At 49.9% G+C, this 27,461-nt stretch overlaps 2 protein-coding genes across 13 annotated transcripts in view; both read left to right on the top strand.

The window, feature by feature from the left end:
- The window catches only part of USP48 (ubiquitin specific peptidase 48), a 99,222-nt gene extending 91,519 nt beyond the window's left edge, over positions 1–7,703 (top strand). For all 8 annotated transcript variants that reach the window (XM_057499830.1, XM_057499829.1, XM_036914569.2 and 5 more), the window contains 4 exons: positions 2,007–2,132; positions 3,802–3,850; positions 6,082–6,108; positions 7,167–7,703. In XM_057499830.1, the coding sequence (XP_057355813.1) occupies positions 2,007–2,132; positions 3,802–3,850; positions 6,082–6,108; positions 7,167–7,189 (225 nt within the window). In that variant the 3' untranslated portion in view covers positions 7,190–7,703. The remainder of the gene's footprint in view (positions 1–2,006; positions 2,133–3,801; positions 3,851–6,081; positions 6,109–7,166) is intronic.
- An 8,265-nt stretch (positions 7,704–15,968) lies between these two features.
- RAP1GAP (RAP1 GTPase activating protein) overlaps positions 15,969–27,461 on the top strand; it is a 62,682-nt gene continuing 51,189 nt past the window's right edge. For 3 of the 5 annotated variants that reach the window (XM_057499826.1, XM_057499821.1, XM_057499824.1), the window contains exon 1: positions 15,988–16,099. The gene's annotated coding sequence lies outside the window, so the exon portion shown is untranslated. Of the gene's footprint in view, positions 16,100–16,571; positions 16,808–27,461 lie in introns of all 5 variants that reach the window. The other 2 variants (XM_057499823.1, XM_057499822.1) reach the window with 2 other exon arrangements.

The following is a 27,461-nucleotide window of genomic DNA, read 5'->3' as shown; positions in this document are numbered from 1 at the left end:
AGGTTTTCAGTTTACTGTGCCCAGATCCATCAGAGGGATCACCGTCTGTGGCGGCTATAGCCTCACAAAATACATTTTTTAAATAGCAAGACTTGAAAGTTGAAATGACTCTGATGCATGGGCTGCAGAACCGGGTGTGTTAGCAGGCATGAAAACAGCATTAATCTCAGTGTCCATCTCCATCAGAGCTCTTGGGTGACCAGGTGCCCTGTCATTGAGCAATGATATTTTGAAAGACATTTTTTTCTGAGCAGCAGGTCTCAACATTGGGCTTAAAATATTCAGTAAACCATGTTGTAAACAGATGTGCTGTCATCCAGGCTTTGCTGTTCCATTTATAGAGCACAGGCAGAGTAGATTTAGCCTAGTTCTTAAGAGCCCTGGGATTTTCAGAACGATAAATGAGCATTAGCTTCAATTTGAAGTCACCAGCTGCATTAGCCCCCAACAATAGAGTGAATCAGCCTGTGCTTTGAAGCTTTAAAGCCAGGCATTGGCTTCTCCTCCCTAGCTATGAAAGTCCTAGATGGCATCTTCTTCCAATAGAAGGTTGTTTTGTCTGTATTGAAAATCTACTCATTAATAATCTCAGCTGGATCTTCTGGATAACTTGCTGCAGCTTTTCCACCAGTACTTGCTGTTCCACCTGCACTTGCCTGACATGGTCATGGCTTCTTTTTCCCTAAGCCTCATGAACCAACCTCAGCTAGCTTCCAGCTTTTCTCTGCAGCTTCCTCACCTCTGTCAGCCTTTATAGAAGTGAGGCGAGTTGGGGCCTTGCTCTGGATTAGGCTTTGGTTTAAGGGAATGTTGTGGCTGGTTTGATCTTCTATCTGGACAACTGCAGCTTTCTCCATATCAGCAGAAAGACTGTTTCTCTTTCTTACCATTCACATGTTCCCTGGAGTAGCACTTTCCATTTCCTTCAAGAACATTTCCTGTGCGTTCACAATTTGGCTACCCACTTTGCCCCAGGAGGCCTAGCTTTTAGCCCATCTCAGCTTCCTTGCTGAGCTTCGTCATTTCTAGTTTTTAATTTGAAGTAACAGAACATGCAGCTCTTCCTCTCACTTGAATGCTTAAAGGCCTGGTAGGGTTATTAACTGAATCTCAGTATTGTGGTGTCTCAGGGAATAGGGAGGCCTAAGGGGAGGGAGAAAGTAGGGAGATGGTGGTCAGTAGAGCAGTCAGAACTCACACATGCATTAGCTAGGTTCGCCATTTTATATGGGTGCAGTTGGTGGCACCTGCCTGGCCCCCCCCATTGTATTAGGAGCATCAGAAAATCACAGATGACCATAATAAATATAATGGTAATGACAAGTTTGAAATACTGTAAGATTTACCAAAATGTGACACAGAGACACAAGGTGAACAAATACTGTTGGGAAAATGGCACCAGTAGGCTTGCCGGGTGTGCAAGGTTGCCCCAAACTTTCAATTTATAAAAAAAAAAGCTCAGTATCTGGCAAGCACAGTAAAACAAGGTGTGCCTATATTTGGGTTCCGAGAGGAAACACTTTAGTCCCAAGAGCTGAATGTAGTCCAGGCTGCTTGCTGATGGAATCAAAGCAGAAAGAAGAAGAGGTAAAGTAGTTTTCAGCTGAAATTAAAGATAGTCTTATGAAAGAATTTGAACTTGATTACCTGGACATGATGGGAGTGGCATTAATGGCCTTGCCCAAGCTTTATAAGCAGAAAAGCTGTCAGCCTTCTGCTCCTTTGATTTCCCCACACTCCCACCCTTGGAGAAGTGGTAAGGTGCAGAACAAAAGAATCTGTGGGTTTAATTATTCCCTAATTCTCTACCAGACCTCCTAAGGATGTTTCCTGATATATCGGGATTATAATCTCAGTAGGAATATAACAAGTGGGCTGAGTTACAAACAGTAGTATCTTTTGTACCCTGAACTATTTTTTTTAAAAAGAATCTATGCATTCTTTATTTGGTTAGGGTGTAAGTCTCATTAATGTTTATATAAACTGTTTCTTTTATGTCGGCACAGATCATGCATGCGTTTTCAGTTGCTCCTTTTGACCAGAATCTGTCAATTGATGGAAAGATTTTAAGCGATGACTGTGCCACCCTCGGCACCCTTGGAGTCATTCCTGAATCTGTCATTTTGTTAAAGGTAGGTGACAGCTCCTTATGAGAAATTCCAGAAGGCTCTAATGATAGACACACACATGTAAACTGTGCAGTGGTGGCATTCTGGCCGCCTTGGGTCCTTGGCAGGGTAGTAATGGCCTGCTGTGAGCTTTTGCTGTCCTCTGGGTTCTCTAGCTCTCTCTGAGCCACAAGGGGCTTAGAGGAGGTCACAACATCATTGAGTCTTGTGGGGTTTTCTTAATTTTTGTTAAAAGCATAGATCCATATTTAGCCTCCTAACTTGCAGATCAGTAGAGTTACTTAAGCATACTTCTGCAATTAAAGCATCCCCTCCTTTCCTCTTGGGACAAAAGTACCAGTCAGTCAAGTCAGGAAACAAAACGGTAAGACACAAGGCTTGGCCACAACAGTCAAAGTACCTCTGGTTGGCTTGATGGTGTTCTTGCCCAGGATATGGAAATTGGTTTTGGTCAGAGTGGATTTAAGAAAGGTGGAAGGTGTTGTAGAACGTAGGGGCTGCTGAAGCACAGCATACGGAATGTGAGCAGCAGTGCTGTAGTATCTTGGGATGGTGCTGGGGTGACCGCACTGCCGTGGCAAGCATCTAGCAATACATGTAATTATTGAGTCATCATGCTGCACATCTGAAAAACCAATGTAAGACTCTGTATTGACTTCATTCCAATTTAAAATCAATAGGGTCTTCTGAGAAGCTGTCAAAGAAAAAGAATCATGTGAAACAGCCTCATCAGCCCCATCTACCCTCCTAACGGGCCTGATTTTGTCACTTCCATTTGCTTCTTTTGTTTCTTGGTGTCCAGAAGCATCCCCACTGTGTCAGAAACCACTGCATCATGTGGCAGAATATTTGGCAGGTTTTAGAACTGTGAAATGGATGCTTTTCATACCCTCTGGCCTCAATCCTGGGAAGATAAAGTTAGGCCCTAGGAATGGTGAAGCCAACCCATATCTACACACACACACATACAATCCCATCATGTATCACTTCCCTCTGTTTACTTCTTGCTTTTCTTGAATATAGGCTGTGGACTTACTTTGAAAACCTATTGAGTTGCTAAATCCTAAGGACTCTGTCTAAAATCCTAGCAACAGCCTATATTATTAACAGGTTTGTACTTCAGATGGGCAACTAGAGCCCATGCTGATTATTGGCCTCTTTGCCTTTGCAGCCTATCCCACCGTAAGCTTGGACTCAGTGCTAACTGCTGCCCTAAAAAGGATATGGGTCATTTGTTCTTGGTGGTGAGAAGACAAAAATATATTTTTTATCTAATTGGTATTTTTAGAAGACCAGTCTGACTTTATTTCTATCCAACTCACTGTCACCACCAGCATCTTAACTCACATTAATAAATCAACATTTAGTAACCACAGAATAGCTAAACATTTCCACATCTAAAGGTGTTCTTAGGAGCAGGAAAGTAATGTCACATACAACATACAGTTTTTGGAATGATGAGTCACGAACCACCACTGGCAGGACATCCTTTGTTAATCCTGGACATGGCAGGCTGTGGCTTGAACCCGGTTCTCTACTGGACAGTGCTGTGTCCTGTAGCAATACAGTAGTCAACTCCTGGCCCAGACTTCAGTGTAATGGGGATCTGGCATGCTCCTCCTCCTGGCCCCCATTCCCTTGTGGTTTTGAATTGTCTTCATTTGTTTTCTAGGCTGATGAACCAATTGCAGATTATGCTGCAATGGATGATGTCATGCAAGGTAAAGACAACTTTATTTTAGGAATTTGGTGATTAACTTGTTAGGAGGTAGAATGAATAGATTTGAAGCTTTAGTCTACAATGCTTTTATTTTTAACCTTGAAAAATGCTTCTGCATGTTAAGGTAGAATCTTATCTTAAATGATCCTAGAAAGAGAGAGAAAGGTACCTTCAAAAATCTGGAAAATGGAAAGCAGAGAGTAGTAATTATTGAGCTGACCTGAGGAAACTGAAGTAAATGTAAGCCTGCAGATAGAGAAGGCCAAGAAGCAGCAAAGCTAATGCAAACGGCAAAGTTTCAGGTAGGCACACAGGAATTGGAAGCCCTGGGTAACAAAGTGGGAGTGAAACATGAGCCTGAAAGCAGAAGACTCCGTTGGAAAACTGTAAGAAGCTGTTAGACAGCCCACTACCCCGGAGATCCTCAAAGTGCCTCCCTTAACGTCTGTGTCACTGCCCCTTCCCCACCTGGGCAGTCCGTGTGTGTGCCTCTCTTCTTTGGAGAAATTAGAGAAAGTTGAGAATGAGACCTGTTACATACCAAATGGGGAGACCACACCCTAGCTCTTTGTTCAAATGCTGGGAGCCCCTCTCTTACCTCCTGTGCAGGAGGCAGGTGATGCTGCTCTGAGGAAACTGGCCAATCAAGAAAATAACCTACAGGGGTTTTTTTGTTTACAAAAAGCTGTTTGTCTCCTAGGTATCTAGCATTGAAGCCTTCCTGTGCCCACTGAGCAGAGTTTTCAGGCATCTCTTTCGTACTTCACACTTAAATAGGTAGAATTGGGCAGCCACAGATCACCAGATGGCTGAGGAAGGAACGCAGAGCTGAAGGATGTCAGTCAACAGACTGAATGAAAGAAACTCAGAGGAAAGAGATGTCAGGAAGCATTAGAAAGCTTAAAAAGTTGTAAGTAATAGAAAGAGCAAACAAATAGCTAGGGCCTGTATAAAAGGAGCCTTCAGAGGACAGTAAAGAATTCATGAAAATAAAAATGGTTGCACCAAGGGCCCAATACAGTAAATGAAAATCTAGAAATAATGGGATTCTAACAGCATCTAGAGAAAGGGGAGGAAAGCCAACCGGATTCGTAGAATGAAGAGTCAGAAAGACAAACTAATGAAGCAGTGCCCACAAGATTTTGAGGAAAAGTGAGTTCCAATCTTGAATTCCATAACGAGACAGACTTTATTCCACTCTCACACTTGGTACTCTTTGAACACAGATGAGGCCTCAGAAAAAATGTATCACTCTTGCACTGTTGGCTTAGATACTACGGGAGGGTGTGTTCTTCTTAATCAAAAGTAAATCAAGAAAGAAGGCAACAGTGGAAGAACCAGAAAAATCAGGATCCAACATAGTTAAGGACACTCCAGAGGGTGGTGAAGGGAGATTCCAGAACAGAAGCTCTGCAGCAGGCAGCGGGCACACCCAGGCCAGACTGGAGCGGTTGCGGGCTTTGGCAGAGGTTGTCCACAGGAAAAAGTGGAAGTGATAGATGAGTGTCCTGAGGTCTACAGGTCTTCAAAAGTTTGTACTTGAAGAGGAGATGGTACTGAGAAAATGAGAACCTAGATAAGGAAGCAGTTACCAACCCTGGAAAGACAAGAAAGTCATGACAGACAAGAAACATAACCAGGGTACATCAGGTTCAGCTGTGAGCAAGATTAATGGAGTAACAAATAGTGTAAACACTGGAGATTATGCTTGACAGCAAAAAAATACCACTGTGTCAGGAGGATGGGTTAGAGGGCCAGGGGTATGTTAAGAGGGGCAGAAGAACTAAATTTTTATCTTCCACTGAGGAAGCTACTAAATAATACCTCAAACTAAGAAACAGTGATTCGAGCATGTTATGTAGAAATAAAGACCAGAAGAAACGGCTGCAAGAATTAAGTGGCTCCTCGAGAGTGTGAGAATGGGAGGACAGGGAGAGACGTGGCTCCAGGGCGTCTGTCATGTGCAAAGCGTTGGCTCCAGTGACAACCCTCATACCAGTATTTGACTTTTTTAAATGGTACATATGTTGTTTATTGCTTTGATAAAAAAAAATAAAAAAAGAAAACATTGTCATCTGCTTATTATCATCTCTAACTTCAAAAGTAATCATTATGGGTGAGTAAGGTAATTAAAAGTTATTTTAAACTTTTTGTCTTTAGGCATTGAAGTGATCTTATTACTGTCTGTCATGACGATCTTTTCAATTTGGAATTCTTTTTTTTTCCCCCCAGTGTGTATGCCAGAAGAAGGGTTTAAAGGTAAGTTAACATTTGTCATGTTTTGTTCATGAATGTCAGAGTTGTACTGTAATTTTCTATTAAATGAAGACTATAATTTGATTTTAAAATTTAATTCAATCTGAGTCTCATGACTGAAATTAATTTTAGTTAAAAGCATTTTTTATTCAAGCTTCTTCATTATCTTTTTCAGCACTCAGGCCTCAGAAAGGGTCTGTGTGCCTGAAGTACCTACTGCCAGATGTCCACTCTGTTTCTTCTTTCTCATTTCGGGGAGGAGGATGGGGAATTAGCTAGTGGCATTTCAAGATTTATATTTAACCTTTTCCCAGTTCCTCCTAACAGTTCCCATCTTAGAGCACAACAATTTGTGTGTAACTGATAAGAATTAGAGAAGAGTTTGCTGAGTTACATCAGGTTCTGTGAAAAGGTTTCATTACTCAGAATTAAGGTGTTACTTAGATGGAGACACAGCAGTGCCTTATACTACATCTTGGCCTCTATGGTTTGTGTACACCAATAATATTCACGAATCCATCCACCTCAGACCTTTGACCTTTAGATTTAACTAATGCCATCTTGATTGTTTTCGGCCTGCTCCAGAGGTCCATGGCAGGTTGTGAGCTTGTCAAGCAATGAATTTTGAATCAAATACCAAGGGTTCTTTGCTAAAGCAAATGAGTTAGCAAAGCTCCTGCCTAAAGAAAGCCTTCCTCTCAATGCAGCTTTGCTGTCTACATGTTATCACTACAAAGAAACTCCTGATGTGGTTAAAACAAGATAAAACAAAGCAAAAAATTTCTTTATGAAAACTGGCCATCAAATGAAAGCATCGATAAAATCTGATTAATGTGCATGAAGATACCACATAGGAAACACATGGCTTTCAACAGAAATGTGATTTAGCTGAAAGCCCGGAGTCTGCTGATATTTTTTCTTATCGTTCAACGTCAAAGGGCTGCTGTGATCATTTATTAAATTGGATATTCCCTGTTGATGATGCATTCTTGGCAGATGGAATACATGAACTCTTAATTTTTAGTTCACAACTGTACCTCCGAATGTGTTTCTTTTCCCAGGTACTGGTCTACTTGGACATTAATCTTTTGAACACTTGCTGACTGCTAAGAAAAGACCAGAAGGGAAGAGGAGTTTGACATGCTAGGGCATTAAAGAAAAGGATTTAAGAATTAAACCATACCATGACTCTTCCAAAAGGCAGAAAACCATTCAAAAGTGACTGTCCCAAATGCCTTATGTCAAATAAAGCAGATTGCACTGAAGGACATCAGACTTGAAGGAAATGTTTCCAATTTTATATTTAAGGGGGGATGCGGGGAGGGGGCAAGTAAAGATTGAACGAGTTTAGTCGCAGTAACAGTAAATCATGTTTACATATGAGATTTATAGTCATGGGAGGGAATAAAGTTCTGTTATATTTCCTTGCTGGTATGGACCATACCAGATGCATTGGTCCATAAGGATTTGTATCACAGTAGACGGGACAACGTTCTGCTCTGAGCTGAAAGTAATTCTTTAGAGACGTAACCTGCTTACCAATACCTGTCTTTGATTCCTATTTTCCTTTCAATAAAGCATGAAAGTGAAGAACTTGCCATACTTGTGGAAAAGTGTCTTCAGAGAGTCCTCTCCGTGTCGGCCACAGTATACCCACCTTACATACGGCCCCGTGGGCTCTCTTTGTATTGGGTAAGGGAGAGGGCATCTGCGTGTCTCTGCAAGGAGCAAGGGATTGTGTCTCAGTTTCGGCTTCAAAGGCTTTTTGCTTTCGTGCGTTTCAGAAAGGATGGCGAATGTTTATTATATGGGATAGCATCTTGCTCCAGTTTTGCTCTTCAAAAGAGGGAAATCACATACACCTTGCACTTCTGAAAATTCTGACCATCTTATCAGAAGTTAAAGTGGACTGAAATGCGTTTGGATAATAAAAGATTTTTATAAAATTTATTCTTCCCATCCTTTAAGTCTACCATTCTTGGATCACGCCTCTCATTTTGAAAGCATTCTTCCAAACTACTCAGAAATGATCTCTTAGATCACTTTGTTTAAAAAAAAAAAAAAAAGTGTATGGATCAGGTGTGCCATTATATCCAGTTCTGGATTGTTGTTATTAGCAACACATGCCGGAAGCAATATTCTTAAGAATGTTGAAGGATTTTTTAAAGGAATTTAAGACTGGAGTTTATTTCTCACTATTTCCGCTGTTGGATATGTGTGTACATGTTTGGGGCAGAGATGGTCTCTTTTGCTAACACCTTTTTTAGCCTTGGGTTCTAGGCTCCCCTCACTTGTGAAAATTTAAACTTAAATAATGGATGGGGGTGGGGCCAGGTTTCATTTTCAGGACCAGTAACCTTGGCGGCATCCCTTTTGAATAGCTCTTTTTTATCAGAATAATTGCAGCTGTTTGGTAAAATTATAACTCATTTGCATTTCCCCTGTGTGTGTGTGTGCAGTGTCCTCAGTCCGTGCCCCTGAGGAGGTTGGGGAGGGTTGTTTAATGAACCTGTGTGGGAGAGAGCGATCAGCACGCAGGACCCTCAACCATCCTAGGAACCAGCAGCTGCCTCCTTGAGGTTGGCACAGGGGAAGGACTCAAAGTTGAGATCATGGACAGCTAATCCTGGTTTTTAGATCTCAGTCTTTTATTTTACTCCAAGGAAATGAGACTGGAGCATGAAAGTAGTAACACGCCAGGCAGCTTGTTTATTCCCAGGGTCAAGGCTTGTGTACAGGTTCACATAGCGCCTGATGTAGCCATTTGCTTTTCACTACAATAAAGAAGCTATGCGGCTAAAGGAAGTTCTTTTCAGGGAATCTGTTCTGTTTTGCCAGTTGGCTGTCAGTCACAGTTTTAAAATTTGGAATGGTACAAAACAGCCATTTTTATAAGTCCTTCAGGCTGGTAACCCAGTTTCAGTCCTTTATTAACTCTGCCCCGGGGTGGGAGTGGGTTGGGCCCAGCATCCTCAGCAGGTGATGCTCCTAGGAGTCTGTCTGCAGCCCAGCAGTTATTTTCCTCCTGCCCTGACAACTTCCCTGGTTCTGCCAGTGCTACTCAAAATGTCATCTGTGGCCCCCAAGCGCCAGGAGAGCTGTGAAGCTTTATTAGAAATGCAAGCTCAGGCCTCGGACTCACTGAATTGGAATCTACATCCACAGGCTGTTCCTCTCCTCTTAGAAGTTGAGAAGCCTTGGGCTGGGACCTGCTTCTCACCGACAGTAAGCACTTACGAAGAAATATATACATGTATAGGTGGCTCTGCACTGCCACCTCCAGTGCTTTGTACAGGTGTATCAGGTACAAGGTGTTAATAACCTAAAACTGGATTCTTGCTTTGTATTTGCAAATAGACAGACCAATTGTTTCCTGGGCTGTGACTGCATTGAAGGGCAGACTCCTTCGGGTTTTTTTTTTATGTCACACCAGTGTACTTCTTTTTATATTAGATCAGTCTCCTGGTATTATGAAGCTTAAGGTTTTCCCTCCTATTTCTGACCATTCCTTAATCCCAAACTAATGTATACAACATACCATGCTGGTATACACTTTGTTGCAATTACCTGAAATACAGGTTGCCAATTAGATGTCCTCATTCCCTGGGGGAATAAGTATCTTTCTGTGCATTAGTGAACTTTGTCATTTAAAATTACTGTTACCTTTCTGCAAAATTAAAAAGAAATGAATGTCCTTTTATTTCCATGGAATCATAATCAGAGTGAATTTTTGTGTCACTTTAAATGTTCAGTTGGTTGATCTGTGTGTTTATGGACTTGGTCAGACCCTGGTTAATATTTGAAACTAATGCTGGGATTGAATAACCCAGTTTATATAGGCAAAGGATGATTTATCTCTGTCTAAACAAACCACAGAAGTGAAATGAGCATTAAAGCCTGTCTTTCCTGTTACAGAATCAGCGAGGAGTGTATCACATCCTTTCTCTTCGGCATCTTGATGTTAGTCGGTGTTACAGGTGACTGTGCACAGAGTTCAGTCCAATGAAAGAAACAGCATTTTCATAGGAAGATTCTCACCCCTTTGCCAGTACCCTGTGCACACCCGCACTGTGAGGTGCAGGGCTTTGTCACCAGTTGAATTTCTGATTACTAAAGCTAGCAGTTCACCATCCCCAAACCCCAGACATTGTGTGGACACCGATATCATCTGAGGATTTGCTTGCCAACAAGGGGCTCCTTCTTTCATTAAAATTTATATAAACATGTGACGTGGTAACACCTTGACTGACATGTTTCACTGAGCAACAGCATTGTGCCAAGTCCTCTGAGCCGGGGAAGGTCCAGTAGGGAGATAGAAAACCTTTCCAACCCACACATCCCAAACCCTTGTTTTTTTTTAAATATGGCTGTTGAGTGAGTTGAGCTAAGGAGTTTTGCTGGTTGTTCAGATAGCACATGGCATGTGCAGGTGAGTGTTGAAAGGGCAGGTTTGGGAAGCCAGCTCACCTGTGTTCCAGGTCATTTCACCATCTACCCTGTAACTCAAGAAAAGTCATTTTGCTTTGTCGTAGTTTCCCTATCTGAGAGCAGGGCAGTACTTGGCTGCCTTTTTTACCCTCCCACACCAAGGCTCAAGCAGTAATAAGTAGTGTTGGGGTAAAATGCACTGTGGTTTGTAATAGACTGTCTTGTGTGAGAAAATGCTGTGGAATCTTCTTTTCTGCAAGTCTTCACAAAGAGGTAACCACATGGCCAAGTAACCCGGAACCCCTTCTCTGAGAACTTGAGAGCCTACCTAATAATGTTGGAAGCCCTTAGAGCTAAAATGATGCCTGGACAAGTGTTCAGTCATCCTGTTACATAAATCTTTCCTCTTGGCATGTAAGGAAAATGAAGCTAATGGCCAAACTAAGCCACCTTAATTCTGTGTTTATTTGCAGGGTCATGAGGAGAGATATTTGAAACATGTTCAGAATGTGTGTTGAATATTTATGTCTTTGTGATGGGCAGGTCCTGCCCTAGAGGGGCAGCTTCCAGTGTTTTGATTGTCATTGCCAAGAACATCGGGAACAGGTGCCGAGAACCTCGGAGGCAGGGCTGTGCAGGCACCAGGCAGCAGGGAGCGATACAGAAGATTGGCCAGTCTGACTACTTCCTGATTGGAGAATCATGTGTTTCATTGTTTATTTACCTCTTGAGATTTAGTGAGTATGGTTCTTGGAACTGTTTCTTGTGCTCCCCTTCCCTAACAAATAAACCACAGGACCAGTTTTATCAAAGTATTATACAGCATACTGCTAACCATCTCACATTCATTACCTTTTTTTTAATGCATACATTTCAGACAAGTTGGTGATATTTTCAGATGGTAAGATTTCTGAGCCTCATGAGATTTGGGGGAGAAGGAGATGGCAGAAGGTGTCTCATGACTCGTCAAAGAGTTCTCTGACCCTCTTCTAGTGAGAATTAGGACCTGCACCAGCTCATTACTGGACTGAGCCTTTGCTGTGTCCCGCCAAGCGGAGGCACAGCCGCGGTCCCAAAGGAACTGGATCCTGCCGCCGTGTGGCCTGCATCGCACAAGTGACACGCTGGCTCTACTCATGCTGTATTTTCCCACTTTCTCATTCGTGAGGCTCTATTCCCCCTGAAGTTACTCCTAAGAGCTTGTCCAACATAATTACTGTATTGATCTCAAACAGAGGGCATCATTCGTTTTCCCCCCAACGTGCTTTAAGGGAAAAAAACTGCTTTCAAGAACTTGGCTGAGACTATGTAGGCAGGGGCCTTTGAAGTGAAATTGGTCCCAGTCAAGGGAGGAGCCAGGCTTCTAACAGCAGCTGGGACGGCAGCTTGAATTCCAGATCTGCTTAGTGCTGGCTGCCAGGCTAGGCAGGCCTGGGCCACAGGAAGTGGGGGACACACCCCAGGGAAACCAGAAGGCCTAGGCAGCCGCTGCCCGGGTTGAATCATTGCCTGCTGGCACATTGACCTCTGCACATGAGTGTCTTGGCGCTCCCTTCCCCGCGTTATCTTCTGGTACATTTGTAACTGTGGGAGCACTAAACTGCTACCAGCTCATTTCATGATCCTGGACAGGTGTGTTCCCCTTTGGCCTCAGTGTTCTCCCTAAAAGGAAGATGTGTAGAAGTTGTCAAACGTGAACTAGGTGGAGGGAGACGGTGGGGCCTCATCAGCTCCATTCCCACACCCACACACTCCCTTGGGGAAGCTCTGGGTAGTGCATTTGGAAAGTCATCCAATTATAAGCCTCTGTGGACTTACCAGTCTGTGAGTCGCCCGTTCGGTTATGTCGTTTGGCTGCATCTTTCCCATCTGTAGCATGCATTGGTTCTCTGGACGAAAGAGGCTAAGCTAGACTCTAGAATTCTCCAACTAGAGTGAATTGTCTTGTTTTCATGTTACTTGAAAGCCAGGGTTAGGGCTGGGCTGGATCTTGTCTGCACCTGAAACTGCACTAAACCCAGAAAGTGAATCAGCCTAATTAGTGCTAGACTGCTCTAGCTCCCTGCTCTAGCTCCCTGAGGGCAGGGTCTCCGGCCATTATATTTATCACTGTATCCCACAGTGGGCCACATAACAAGCTCTCAGCAAGGAAAAATGAACACTTCAAGATCAATTAAAAGCTCTTCTGTGACAGCAAGACCCCCGGAATGAGCTTTCTATTACTTTGGTATGACCAGGTCTGTCACCACCTTTGGGCTTGTCTCCAGAACGGGGACTTCTGACCACATTTGTGATCCAAGAGGGTCCCCCCTTTGCCACGTCTCTAGCATCAGCGAGGCAACCTTACCCAGATACGGAGGTCCGTCCCTGACAGAGGCCCCAGCACTAGCTTGCTGCTCCTCCTGTCTCGTTCTCCCTGGCGTAGAATGACTCTTCTCCCGGCCACTGTTCTTTACCAGCCCCTCCCAGACCTCAGTGCTCCCGCAGACAGCACACCTTGGGGACTCACCGCTTCTGAGTTTTCTCCCCCTTCATTTTCTACTGGGCAGTCCCTGACTCTTCTCCCCCGTGATCTGGCTAGACGGGGGTGGGCGAAGAGGGAGAGTTATTTCCAAGAAGCATCATTCCCATTTTAGGATGCCCTTGTGCATTATTCTAAGTTTGCTGTTGTGCCACTCATATTTTCATTCTCCAGGCTTCTTAGATGTCAGGTTTTTTGAAGACAGCTTTCGTTTTTCAGCAGTTGGGAGGGCAGGGGTGGTAGCTAGGTTGTAATACATGAAGTATTTGAAAAAGAAAAGGCTTGTACCCGGCGGCAGCCATGCATGAGCGGTCAGTCTTGAGTGGTTTGGATTGAAATAGGGCAGGGGAAGCAAAGCTCCAGGGCCTTTGTCCAGTCTTCCCTTCAGTACCCAGGCTCCATGCCAGGCGCTGTGCACAGCCCCCTGCTGCACGTGTTGCCTTTTCCCCAGGGGCCCTGACAGTCTCAAGATGGTGCCCCCTAGGACACGCTAGAGATTATAAGCCTCTAGCATTGAGGTTTTCTGTAAAGAGGAAAATGCTATAATCGAAAAGCTCCTTGATTATAAAGAAGGAATAGGGAAGCCTGGCACAGACAAGCATTCTTTGGTCTGCTCAGCCATTCAGTCCCCTGGTGCCAGTAGGACCTTACGCCCTTAAGGACCTTGGAGTCTGCCCATCCAGACCGGGGACAGTCACGGCTGCAACTCCTCACTTAGTTCCACACCACCACTGCCTCGGTTGGCCCCCTTGCTGTGGCTCTGGTGGGGGCACCTTTGCATCCAGTCACAGTCTGGAATGGCACGGCCAGAGTAGGGAGCCTATCCATGGTCTCTGTTCAATGGTGTGGAGGAGAGGGCCCTTTGGGGGAGAAGTTGGACAGCAGGATGAGGCCCTGGGATTGTGATTGGAATTGAATTAAAGGATCCATCTGGCCCAGCATACAAAAAAGCCAAGGGATGGGAGGAGATGTGGTGCTTCAGAAAACCCTGGAATTTGTGTGTCCTTTCTGAATTATGTGAGCCCACCTCTGCCACAGGCTGCCCTGGAAGGTCTTTTGGCTTTCAGCCAGCCTTTCCCAAACAGGATTTTATTTAACCCAGCATCTCCCAGGACCAGCCCTATAGAACACACCTGTCTGGGGCAATTGCTAAACCATGACTGCTTCTGCAGCATTGCCCCGGAAGTGTCTTGGCCAACCTTGTTCAACTTCTTCCCTCTTAACTACAGCTTCAACCAACTCTAGCCCTAGGGCATCCTGAGAAGGACTCAGGCCCAAGCCTGATGCTAGAGGCAGGAAATCAGAGGGCCCTAGGAGTAGGGTTGAGCCCAGACAGGACCAGCAACACCACAAAGCTTTACCAGAAACTCGTGCCCCAGGAGCTCGTGCCCCAGACCCACTGAATCAGGATTTGGCCCTTCCTTTGGTCCTAGAAGTTTGAGATATTCTGGGGTAGGGGTTGGGGGTTGGGTTGGTGTGCGCTTACAGGAAGGAGAACTTACTTGACACAGGACTAGAAAGAGCTGGGGCCCAATCCCCATCTGCCTTCGGCCTTTTCACATTGGTTGGGGTGGGATGAAGGTGATGCATGTCCATGACCTCCTATTCCCCCTTAACTCCAGTCTCTTCTTGATTGGGGTGAGAGTTGATGGGGAAACATGGCCCTGGTCCCAGTCCCCATGTGACTGAAAACTCGGGGGTCTGCTTGTCTCAGATCGTCCAGAGGCTGATGGATGTAAGGGTTTCTGAAGGCCCCAGATCTCCTTAATGAAATGCAGTCCCTGTGGCTGGGAAACAGGGGAGGTGGGACCCACAGTCACTTGTTAAGCACACAGCAGGTACTCAGTAAATGTGCTGAATAGATGAATACAAGACTTGAGTCCTCCCTATGTTCTCTCTGTGAAGTGGGCCTTTTGGACTCACTGACCTTGAAGGGTCCTGTGTTCATGCACTAAATCTAAGTGGTCGATGAGATGGAGTCTACCGGCCCTGCAACCTCAGTTTCCCCAGTTACTAGAGCAAGAGGGTGAGATCCAGAGGTCTCAAAGATCCCCTCTGACAATGCGCCGTGTGACTTGGAGGTATGGGCTTGGGGTCACCAAGCATACCCTCACCTGTTGTCCCCCATAGCTCTGGCCTTGTAGACACACTGCCTGTTTCCTTGACTCATCCAGGGTTGCCCCTTGGAGAGGAGCCCAGCGGAGAACAGAGGTGTGTGATACAACCCTGGTCCCCTCAGCGGGGAGTGGCGCCCAGGAGCCGTCCAGGTGTCCGTGGCGCGGTGCAACTGCAGCTCAGCTGCATGCGACCTCAGGCAGGTCTCTTCCCGTCCGGGCCTCAGAGGTCAGACTAAGGTGATCTCTGAGGTCCCCTTCCTGCCTGGGTTCTAAGATCTTGTCCTCACTCCACCGCCCCCCTGCTGCCTTCCCTCCCCATCTTTAGAGCTTGGCCCCAGGCTCGCCGCCCCCACCCACGACCCTTTCGCCTCTTAGGCTTGGAGGGGGGAGCAAGCTGCCCGGCCGGCAGGGTGTCCGAGAGCCGCCAAGCGCTGCAGGGTGGGTCACCCCGGGACCTATGGGAGGACGGGCAGCCGAAGCGCAACCCCCCGCCCAGCTAAGCCCGGGCGCCTTTCCCCCCCTCCCGTACCTGCAGCGCGCGGGGCGTGGGGGCCTAGCGTCTGGTTCCCGCTCTCCCCTTGCCCCACGCTGCCCCAGAAGTTGTCCCTCCCCCTTGCGGATGGGCTGCTGAGTCTAGAGGTGTATCTTTGAGGCAGTCCTTGCCCTCTGGCTCTCAGTTTCCCCACCTGTGAAACGCGGACCTGTTGCGAGGGGCGGCGGGCCGGGGCCCCGCCGCGCTAGCGGCTCCGCAGTGACTGGGGGAGCGGCGCCGGGGAGGAGCGCTCCGCGGTCACGTGACGCCCCCCTCCCCGAGCTGCGGCGGCGGCGGCGGCGGCGGCGGACGAGGAGCCGCGTCCGAGCAGAGCTGCAGCGGCTGCCGCGGGCACAGGAACGCCGAGCCCAGAACGCCCTCGGCCCAGGCCCGCGGGTGAGTCCGCCCGGCCCGGGCTGCGGCCCTGGGAAGGGGAAGAAACAGACGCGCCAGGGCTCCGTTCGGCCGCAGCCGCGACCCTGTGCGGGAGGGAGGCTGGGGACCGCGGCGGGCAGCCGGGTCCCCGGCGCCGGCGGGAGGGGCGCAGGCTGGCAGGCCGCGCGGCGGGAGGCCCGGGCCGAGCCGCTGGAACCCCCGCCGCCGGGGGCTGCTGCAGGCCGCAGCGAGGGGCTCGGTCCCACCCCCCTGCGTGGCGGGGAGTCCCGTCCTGCGCTCACCCGGGAGAGGGGCGCCTCGGGTTCAGAGGAGCGAATGTGGAGAAGTGGGCGCGTTCCCTCGATCTCAGGGGAGAGGCCGTGGCCCTGACACCCTCCAGGAGGAGGCGCTCCGGTCCTCAGAGGAGGGAAGTGGGGGTCCTCAGGTCCAAGGACCCTGAGCTGAGAGGGCGGTGATGTCCTTGCTTCCTCAGGGACGGAGCTCAGTCCCCCCGCCCCCTGTCCCTGACCCGCTGCGGAGCAGGGCACTCGCATCACGCAGTCGGGCGCCCCCTCGTCGCCTCCCCTGGCTCCGCAGGATCTGAGGACTCGGTGGGAATCCACAGGGCGGTCCTCGCGCCCTGCAGGCGCTTCCGTGCCAGCCGCGGAGCCGCCTGGGGCTTGGGGAAGACACCTTGTGCGTTAACACCCACACGTTCCAGCCCAGGAGGTGAGCGCCCTCCCTCCGGGGTAGTTAGACCCTCGACCTGCGCATGACCCCGAGTACTTGTTGAGGTCATAGCCCGGCCCCAGGGGTGGAAGCAAGGAGGACACCCCATACCTCACACATGGCACATTGGCATCTGTCCCCGTGCTCCATTCCCCTCCCTCACCAGTCAGAGCCAGCAGGAGGGGCACTGAGAAAAGCTGGGTCAGGGCAGAGCTGGAGAAAAAGGCAGAGGGGAAATGAAGTAAAGAGGTATTTCCTCCCAAAAGGGAGCTGGGTCCCCGGCTCTTAGCCCACCCTGCCACAGGGCAGTGGTCTGTCCTTCCCCAGGATGTCTGGAAGAAGATGCTGGGAGGAGGGGGCCCTGAGCTTCCTAGTAAGGGAAGGTCATACTGGCCAAAGGTGCCCCGGAACCGGGAAAGGAAAGAAGCGGAGTTGGGGAAGTGCTGGCCATGCCCAGCTGGCTCCTGAGATCCCCCCATTCCTCTAACCAGGGCCTGAACCTTGCTCTGAGCCGTGTCTGGGGAAGCAGAGGGGCACCTTAAGAGCCTTGGAAAGGGTTTCACGTAACAGCTAATCCAGCTAATCCTCGAGTGGCTCAAGCACCTTCCCCATTCACAGCCACATGTCAAGGCAGGGTCCTGAGGTCTCCATTGCACCGATGAGGAACGTGAGGTTCAGAGAGGCTAAATAAACTTCCCAAGGTCACTGAGTCACCCTCTGCCTGGGCTAGAATCAGTTCTCTGACTCCTGACCCAGGCGTATCTCCACAGCAGTGGGAAGAGGAAAAGTTATGACTGCTGGGGTGGTCCGCAGGTGATCTCCCTTGGGCTCCTGGGAGCTGGGGTGCGTCTGGATGGAGGTGGGGGAGCCGGGTGATGTTGAGAACCCTCCACCTTTCTTCACTGTCCGGAACTCACACCTACCCCCCTCCCAGAGCCCTGTGCTCACTGGTGTGGTGCCCCCTTCCCACAGCTGTGATGCGGCTCCCACCCTGAGACCTTCCCAGCAAAGCCTTCCTTGGGCAGGGCCCTCTCTTCTGCTCTCTCCCAGCCCCGCCCCCTGTCCTGCTGTCATGTTCCAGCACCGAGAGGCCCTTTGAGGACTCCCGGAGCAGGAGTGTCTTCCACACCACCTGTCCATCTATGGAGGCCTTTGTCCTGGCTGTCAGAAGCCACCGAGCAGCTACACATGCTGCACAAACAACGGAGACTCACGCACAGCCAGACACAGACGCAAACACAACTGGACTCACAAATACCCCGAGACCCAGACTCAGGAACACAGGCACAGCCAGACCATTTCCCACCTCCAACTCAGACCAACATCACAAACACGGAGGGACACACCATCCAGACGTGCCGTACACAGAGATGGAGGTTGCTGTCAGCAAGAAGAGCCTCCCGCAAAGCCCTTGTGAGGCTGACACCTGCTTTCGTTATCTCCTCCAGGGCACACACGATACATGTGCATGCAGGAAAGAGCACGTGAAAGCCCCACACGCTAAAAGTTAACCTGGTGGAGAGGCACACGCACCCACCCACACCCAGGCCTCCGTGGGTGCACACATGCACGCATTACATCAGCTTCCTGCATGTGGGGTGTGAACTCCCCGTCACCCCAGGAGGGGGTGGCAGAGGCCCCCACCCTCAGCAAAGCCTCACCTTTTCCCTCAATGTTTCACATGAACCTGGTTTGGCTGACCTTAAGAATACTGGGATACTGCCCGGTGTTCCCCCTTCATGGACCCTCCTCTCCTTCTCGCACCACCTGCACGCCTGCCAAGTTACCCAGAGCCTCTCACCTAGGCTGCTCCTTTGCTGTCCCTGAAAGTGCCACTCACTCCACAGGTGCCTCTCAAGACAGGATGTCCCCCATTCCAGGCTCCAAGCAGCCCTGGGGTTTCCTTTCTTTTGCCAGGAAGCCTTGCCAAGTCCTGGTTTCTGCTTTGCCCTTCCAGCAAGGCTGGGGGCCAGCTGGGGTGAAGGGTGGGGAGTCCTCCAAGTTCTCCTCTGCTTACCTTCTCACCTGGCAGAACCCCTGCCAAGCTGGACCTTGGCATCCTGTCGCTCTGAGAGGCTGGCCTCTCTGGGAAGCAATAGCCAAGGTGCTTTTGTGGGCTGAGATGATGTCTCCAAGGCCAGCTGATGCTGGGTAGGGGCCAGTGAGGGGCTTTGGCACTGTCACACGGGCACTCCTCCAGGTTTGCCGGAGCGCTGGTTCTGGGTCCAGGCCTGGCCCTGTGTCTTGCTGGCTGTGTGGCCTGGGAAATCACTTCCCCTTCCTGGGCCCATCTCCAGCTCTGGGAGGCAGCTCAGTCTGCCTAGGGAGTGTGAGGTGTGAGGTAGCGGCCCTGTGCCAGTGAGGAAAGGAAGTTGGGCTCTGCTGAGCATCGTGGGGCAAGAGGAGGCCCCTGGCTAAGGACTTCGAGCAGGTTGAAAACTCTAGGTCCACACTAGGTAAAGCAGGTGTTACCAGCACTGGGACTTCCTGGGGCGGCCTCCCTGGGGTCAACAGAGGGCGTACAAAGGGAGCTGCCCCTATAGTTGACATCTGTGGGGGTTTTTTATTCCCCAAAATGTGTTCTATTTTCAGGGTTAAGACTGGGACTTGCAGGGAGTGACTCAGAGAGGAGGAAAGGAGAAGAGGGAGAGGGGTGCGGGTGGGAAGACTTCCTAGAACGGGGTCCCAGCCTTCCCTGCTGGAAGGAAGGGGCCAAGCCTGTGATGCCCCTGCCGCAGGCTGGCACAGCGGTAGGGTCTCGTCTGCATACTCGCTAAGCATTTATTGAGAGTGTATCCCAGGAACTGCAGCACAGAGATGATCTGGGATCTTTTGCTCCCTACCACAGCCCAGTGTAGTGTTACTGCAGCCACATCCCAGATGAGGGGGTAAGGCTCAGAGAGGTAAAGTGACTTGCCCACTCTGCCAGTAAATACCTCTGCCAACATGGGACCTCCCTCCTTTTGGAAAAAGGGGACCTGAGTTCAAATTCTGACTTGACTGCTGACTAGCTGCACAACTTGGGGTATGTTACTCCATCTCCCTGAGCCTCTGCCTCTTCATCTGTAAAGTGGGGCTCATCCACAACAACCATGGGGTTGTTCAAGGGTAAGAAGACTAATGCAGGTAAATACCACCCAGGGCAGTGCCCAGCTCATTGTGGGCATTTGTTGAGGACTCAGAGGGGACAGGCTGGGAGTCATCAGAAATACAAGTCAGTCTCTGCTGTGTGACTCTGCACAAGTTCTCTGTGCCTCATTTCCATTTCCATAGAACAGCGTTGATGAGCCCTTGTTTGCCTGCCTACCTGGGAGTGTTGTTTGCGCACATCAGATAGGGCGGCTGGAAGCTGCTTTAAAAAGCATAGAACTGCTCTCAGAGATATGTGAATGCACAGAAGGAAGAACAAACACCAGAAAAACATGGAGCAAAATCTTTTTTTCAAAACCTTCAAATGTTTTATTACAGCAAGAAAAAACGAGTCTTTTCTTCACTGTTTTAGGGTAGGGGAGAGTAGGGGAGAGTTCCCCCATAACTTCACGTTTCTCTCATCATGTAAGATGGGCAGTTTCCTTTGAGAAGTTAGTGTCTGGCACACAGTAGTGGTGGCTATTAGTGGGATTGTGAGTTGCAAGTGAAAGGGGGAGTAAAAGTGTTTCTGGTGGCATGACTGGCTACAGTGTGAGGTCCAGATCAGGGCACCGGTTTGGCTTCAAGGGAAGGTGTGTGTGGGGTTCAGTTAGAGTCAGTTTAATTAAGGGCCTTGAATGCCAGGCTGAGGAGTTGTATTTCTTTGAAAGCCAAAGGGAAAACCTTTGGAGGGATTGGCTGAGGCTTCTGTGGGCAGCCGTGGGTACCTGGGCGGGCTCACAAGCCAGGAATGAGGAACTAGTCTGGCACAGTTCTCTGCCCTGCCCCTGCTGTGTACGGCTCTGCTGCCTGTTTCATTGGGTCGCATTTTCCCCTTGTGCAAAGGAGAGGGTTCCAGCATCTTCTATCCCAGGGACAGGTGGGAGGACCTAGGTACCAACCAGCCAGGGAACTAGCGGGCTGTTACCTGTGCTGGAAATCAGGCAACCGTGTTCCCCGCCAACCCTTGCGCACTAACTGGGTGATGTCAGGCGAGTCACTGGCCACTGAGCCTCCCCTCACTGTGGAATGGGTGGATGCGGTTCCCACCTTTGCAGCGGGACTCCAGTGAGACCAAGCTGGCGCCCTTGCTGGATGAGCCTCAGGTGTGTCGTGTCTCTGGGGAAATCGTGCTGTTTCTTGCTCCTGTTCCCTAGGTTCCTCTGAGAATTTGGGGCTGCTGGGACTTGGGGGGAAGGGACAGCTGGTGAGGACAGACTCCTGAGCCACCAGAGAGGCTGTGACCTTCTCTAGGCCCCAGGAGCCACATACCTGCCACAGCCTGGCTGTTGTGGGGAGAGGAGGGCGAGGTGTGTGGGCCCAGCCCTCTGCTCTGCTTCTGAGTTCTTGGCCCTGAGTCTGTGAGGGAGACACGCTGCTCACCAGCTCGGCACTCTCTGAGACCCCTCTCCTCTGAGTTAGGGCTTTCCGGTGGGGTGGAGGTGCCCGACGGAGGGTGAACTTGGGGACTTCTCTCTGCTTGCAGACTCAGTGCCAGCACTGCTGGAGCAGCCCCAATGACCTCTTCTTAAAAATAGGGTGTGTCATTGACCTGAAAATGGCAGCCAGGATGAGGCCCAGGATGATGTAGGCAAGCTTCCCACCCTGCTGCCTCTTCCCAGCCCCAGAAGTCCAAAAAGAGGCCATCCAGCCCTGGAAGGCTGCTACAGAGCCGAAGGCCTGCTCCATTCATCACCTGCCTCCAGCTTAACTGTGGGACCTTGCCCTGGGCGATGGGGTGCCCCTACAGTCCCTCTCCCCGGGCTTCATGCTCCAGAAACAGGACTCAACAGAGCCCCTGGGGCAGAGCCCTCACCTGTCCTGGCCGGAGAGTTGTGACCCTCTGTGGTCCTCTGAGGGGCAGAGAGATCTGGGACTTGCCCCTGGCCCTTGCCCTCTGCTGCACTGTCAGGCCCCTGCCACTTGCTGGTTTGTGACTTTGGGCCCTTTTCATAACCTTTCAAAGCCTCAATTCCATCATCTTTAAAAGGGGGTGATAAAGACAATAATAGTACTTACCTATGATTTTTCTTGTGATTCAGTGTAAAGCGCTGGCACACAGTAGGTGCCAGATGAGTGGGGACTGTCTTTAGTATTGTTACTGGACATGTGCTAGCCCAGCCACTCTCTGCCATTGGTTTAGTGTGACAGTGGGCAGGTCCCAATCCATCCCCCTGGGCCCCAGTTTCCTTCTTTGTATAATGAGGGCTCTGATTTTCTAGGGCAGCCTGGCCCCTGTGGGCACGGCGGGTGGGCTTCTAAGGGAACAGCTCCCACTCTCAGCACGGGGAAAGGGGGAAAGGGAACATGTTCCCTTGACAGGGAGGAAGGCAGGCATCGCTGGGGGCCCAAAGCTTCACCTGATACCTGCCTTGTTCCCACAGAGACCTTTCAAAACCAGCCCCTCTGGATACCACTCCCCTGCCCTGCCCTTAATGCAGGATGCAGTCCTGGAGCCACAGCACATGGGCTCTGGGCTTCAGAGGGCCTAGGAGAGTGTGATGGGCTCAGAGAGAAGGGAGGTCTGGGTTTAGAGCCCAGTACCAAGGCCAGCTATGTACCGAAGGCCCATCTCTATGCCTCTCTGAACTTCAGTTTCCTCACTGCAAAGTGAGGAGGAGAATAACAAGCACCACTCGAGCTCTGCCTGCCCCAAGGGCTCTGGCAGCATCAGAGGCAGCCCAGATGTGGAAGCCCTTTGCGAATTGCTACCATCAGGAGTAATCATAATAATTATTATCTGTAAAACGAGGGGGTTGGACCAGCTGATCTCCATGGGCTCCTCTCCAGCTCTGATGCTAAGGATTTCTCGGTTTCTAAGTGGGGAGTTCATGCTGACAGAGGGGGTCAGAAGAAGCCAGGGAGGGTCTGTGGGATTGTACACCCCTGGAAACCTCTGCAAACAAATCTCCCTATTCATCCTCTTCCACAACCCAGCCCAGGGTACTGAGCCCCTGGGACAGGCCACAGGGAAGAGAAAAAGGAGAGAGGAGTTGCTGGGAGGTTCAAGGCTAGGAGTTGAGGATCAGAGATCAGGCAGTGAGGTCGTGCATGTCCAGACACTCCTAAACACTCTGCCCCGGCACACAGACTGTGTGCAACCTCTTTCTCTGCCCCTCATGCTTGCCCACAATGTACACTGTAGCCTGATTTGCCCTTGTGAAAAACGGGGGCATGACTCAACAGGGGCTTCTGGATTTTGTACACCCCCAAAGGAGACTCTCCTGGCAACAGCATTAGAAACTACCACCCACCATGCAAGCCCTTTATGGGCACAAGGCACTGTGCTAAGTCCTCTCTGAGCATCACCTCATTTAATGCTCACCATCACCCTGTGAGCTAAGAGCTAGCCTACCTCCATTTCCCAGATGTGGAAACTGAGGGTTAGAGTCCCATAGCACCGTGGCGGACTCCCTAGGCCCTAGAGTTGCACTGGGCTGGAACCCCACTCTGTGGGGTTCTCACACCTGTGCCCTTACCTTCTGGCTCACTCTGCCCTGCTCTATGTCCAGGTTCTGTGGTTCTTCATTTAGAAACCTGATTCCTGGGAGGCAAGGCTTCAGCCAAGCAACAAGTATTTATTAAGCACCTACTGTGTACCTTGGGGAAGGGCTTTGTGAGACTAGAGCCTGTGGGGATGGGAGAGAGGGTTCCCCTGTGAGGGATGTGGGGCTCCATGCAGCCACCCCACCCAAGGCCTGAAGCAGAGGAGGCTTGCGAGGGTGCCAGGGCAGAGCGGCATGTGCTCTCGGAAGGGCCTTCTTCTCAACAGGAGCATCCCTGGGAGTGACTCAGTGCAGAGGTAAGACCTCAGAGGGTCTTCACAGCCACTTCTACTTCCACGGATCCTCGGGACCTAGGTTTCCTGGTCTGTGAACTGGGGATGATAACAGCACCTCATTTGCAGGGTGATCATGAGGACTGAACCAACTGGAATGCTTAGCCCAGGGCCTCAGGAACTAGTGGCTGCTCTTCCTGAACTGGGGTGCAGGAGTGCTGGGGGCTGAGGTTGAGGTTTTGAGGGGGCGTCAGCAGAGCTGGATCTGCTCTGCTTGCAAGCCTTGGTTTCCCCATCTGTCATGGATGACATACAACTCTAGCATGATCTGCCACAGGGGTCTGTCGTCCAAATCGCAGAGGCCCCTGGGCGCGTAGGTGCGGCTCTGTGATTTGTACACGGAACGAACAAGTCGCGGGGGAGAGGAGGCGACGAGAACATGGTGGGCGGCGGCACAGGTGCCGCCATTGTGGCTCGCAGGTGTGCCATTGTGGGGCGGGAGAGGTGCGGCAGTTCACGCCGGAGGGAAGGGAGGACGGGCTCTGGGGCCGCCTCCGCACAGGGGAGGACTGGGGAATGAGAAGTGCGGGAGGCGGTGAGCGCAAGGCGGGGAACACGCGCTTCCTCGGGGCGCCGACGAGGTCCGTACCCTACCCAGGAGACACCCGGGGCGCTGTCCCTGGTTCTGGAACCCGCCCGGACCTCTCCCTGCAGTTCCTGCGGCGGCCAGTTGAGGGCGCCCAGCACCGCGGCGGACTCCCTAGGCCCGTTTCAGAACACATTTTAAAAGACCGTTCTTTATTTTTCTGTTACGGCATTCTTAGAAATAAGCCTCTCTAAACACCTAATTTAAAAAATGATATACGTCAGGTGTGTGCCTGTAGACTATGTGTTAATCCAAGCTAAAAAAAAAAAAAAATGATATACGGCCCTAAGATTATATAGATAACTATTCTGGCATGACCGTACCACAGGACCTAAAGAAGTGACTAAATACCTGCACCTGTTATACATGTATATCTTTAGACTTAGTAGCAGAAAATCTTACCGCCCTACCTGACTTCTAATTCAGAATGGCTCCGGTAGTTGCATCTTTGGAAGATTTAGTATGTATTAAAGCCACACAAAACAATACTCATATGTAAACCAGAATTTGGTTCTAGGATAAGATAAAGAGGCTTTTCACCCACATGGATGTCTGTGCAGAGTACCTGATGAATGATGAGTCCTCCTTTGGTGGAACTCCCCCTGGCATAGCTGTCCTGGTTCCCACTCGCTGAATGACAGTGGTGATCCCCACCAATTGCCAAGGACCAATACCACCCTCACATATTTCTCTGATGCCCACTGGGGGCCAGAGGCACCCCCGTTGAGAACCACTGCCAAGATGGGGGCCTTGGTGAGGTGAAGAGGGGCTCACAGACTCCTAGACCGGCTAAGTGGTAGGATGGCATCTTAGGAATTGTCAGGGCATCCTGATCCTCATCTTACAGATGCACCAGCAGAGGCCTGAAGTGGGAAGGGGTTGTGCTAGGAAACACAAGTGACCAGCAGAGCCAGGGGCAACAACCCAAGTCCCCTGTAGAGTTTGAAAGGGGCCTTGGTGTGCCCTCTCCTTAGGGAAGCAGCAATTGCACATGTCTGGACTCCCCCAAAGCCATCCTTTGACCTACCTCTATTTCTTCCCAATAGTTAGCTGGGTTCTCTGTATATGTAATGTGTGTGTGCATATCTGTGTGTGTATACTGTGTGAGCATAATGTGATTTAAGGTTGTGTGGGCCTATAATTTCTGTGCATTAATCTGTTGTCATTATTGTGTGTTCACATGTGTGTACAAACTCAGCCATCATCAGCAGGTGAGCACACACTGATTTGGGACCCATGGGTGTGAGCTTGAATTGGCCACTGCATGTGTGTGTGATTGTGCGTTTGCAGTGTCGGGGCTGATGTTCATGTGAGCATGTCTTTTTTGATAAGATTTTGATATGATCTCTACAGACATGAGTTAGATGTCTCTGCACACAGTACAAGGACAAATGCATGTGTGGCCTGGTGAAGTTTCTGTGCAGCTGTGTGCACAGGTCCACTTAAACCTTGTCTGTCTTATTCCTCCTCTGTTGCTAGTGCCTGAACAGTGTCAGGCCCACGGCAGGTGCTCAAAACGTGCTTATTGGATAACTGAAGGAAGAAGGAAGTGCCCTCAAGTGTGTCTATAATACCAGAAAGGCTCTGCTCTTGGGAACCCTTGAGGCAAGTGGTCCATATGGTGAACAGAGATTCTTCCTCTGGGGTGGGGGCCTGAGTGGAGGTATTCTGGCCATTCTGACCAGGCCATTGCTCTGGTCCCTGATGGAGACACTTTGAGTAGACAGGGGTCTCAGGAGCCCTCTGAATGGGAAAGGGCCTCAGAACCAGGACAGGGGATGGCTGGGCCAGTAACCTCACAGGGCAGCTGCTTGGGGAGAGAAGGTGAGCCAAGCCACACCCCCTCCTCCTTCCTCCCTCCAGGAACTCAGGGTTTTTTTCAGTATCTTGGGACCGAGTGGGGGTGGCTTGGCTAGAAAAGCCATGGGCTAAGGATAATGATGCTTTGAAAAACCCATGGAATTCTCTAAAGGCAAATGCATTTTTCCATTATTATGTCTCTGACCCAAGAAATTGAGAGTGGGTGTTTAACAGATGAGCAAACCGAGGCCCGGGGAAGAAAAGCGAGTAATGCAGAGCCACAAAGGAGATCGCCTGGCCAGGCAGGAAAGCTAAGAGTGCCCTGTCCCCTGCCCAGGAGGCCTCAGCAGATGTCTTGAATGGGAATGACTCAGGAGTGGGGAGTTGCTGGGAACCGTGGCAAGAACTGACCCCAGCAGCCCCTTCTGGAACCCAGGCCTGAGATCTCAGGAGTCTGCCCCTCCCTGTTGAGGGCTGGGAGGGGGGAGCTGGAGGCAGGTGGGTGGAACTCCCAGAGGTCAACTCTGGGTGATCTTGGAAAGGGAGCTCTGCAGCCTTCCACTCCTGCACCCTTCCCTCCTCCTTCACACTGTCTGGCGCCTGTTTGAGCAATTTGGGTGCAAATCTAGGAGGCCCAGAAGAGGAGGCTTCCTCCTAGAGGGAGGGCCTGGACCCTGGAGGGCAGCCTGGCTCTGGTTTCTAGGCGAGAGGCTGGAGAGAAAGGAAGAAGGGAGCTCTGTCCCACCCTAAAGATGGCAGTGACTTCCCAGTTCCTGACTTCCCAGTTCCAGTCGGCGAGCACTGGCTCTGTGCTGACTTGAGAGAAGTGAGTTCCCTGTCACAGTGGGTCAGCGGAGCCTGATGTCTGGGGGGTGTTAAATAATAATGTGCTTGAGGGCACACAGCTAGGAAGTGCCAGAGCCTGGTCCAGGACCTATGTACACCCTTACTACACTGTGTGTGTGTGTGTGTGTGTGTGTGTGTGTGTGTGTGTGTGTGTGTGTGTGTGTGTGTGTCTGCCTGTCTCTCTTGGAGGTTGTTCCACATGCCCACATGTAGATCTGCCCCATTCTTTCCAATAGCTGCATGGCACTGCATGTTATAAATGTGTCTTGATTTATTTATATGGTGCCTCTGTATGACCATTAGTTAGTTTTGGAATTCTTACTAATAAATCTTCGCTAACTCTACAAAAATGGTGATTTTGTGTAGTTCAGTCTAGTATAAATGGTGCCACAGCACAGGTTTTATTTAACAAACACATGCTATTCAAATACTGTTCTTAATTCTTTGTACCAGTA

The sequence above is a fragment of the Manis pentadactyla genome, chromosome 4 (genome assembly GCF_030020395.1).
Source record: "Manis pentadactyla isolate mManPen7 chromosome 4, mManPen7.hap1, whole genome shotgun sequence".
Taxonomy (NCBI): domain Eukaryota; kingdom Metazoa; phylum Chordata; class Mammalia; order Pholidota; family Manidae; genus Manis; species Manis pentadactyla.
This window is presented reverse-complemented; position numbering and strand designations above follow the sequence as displayed.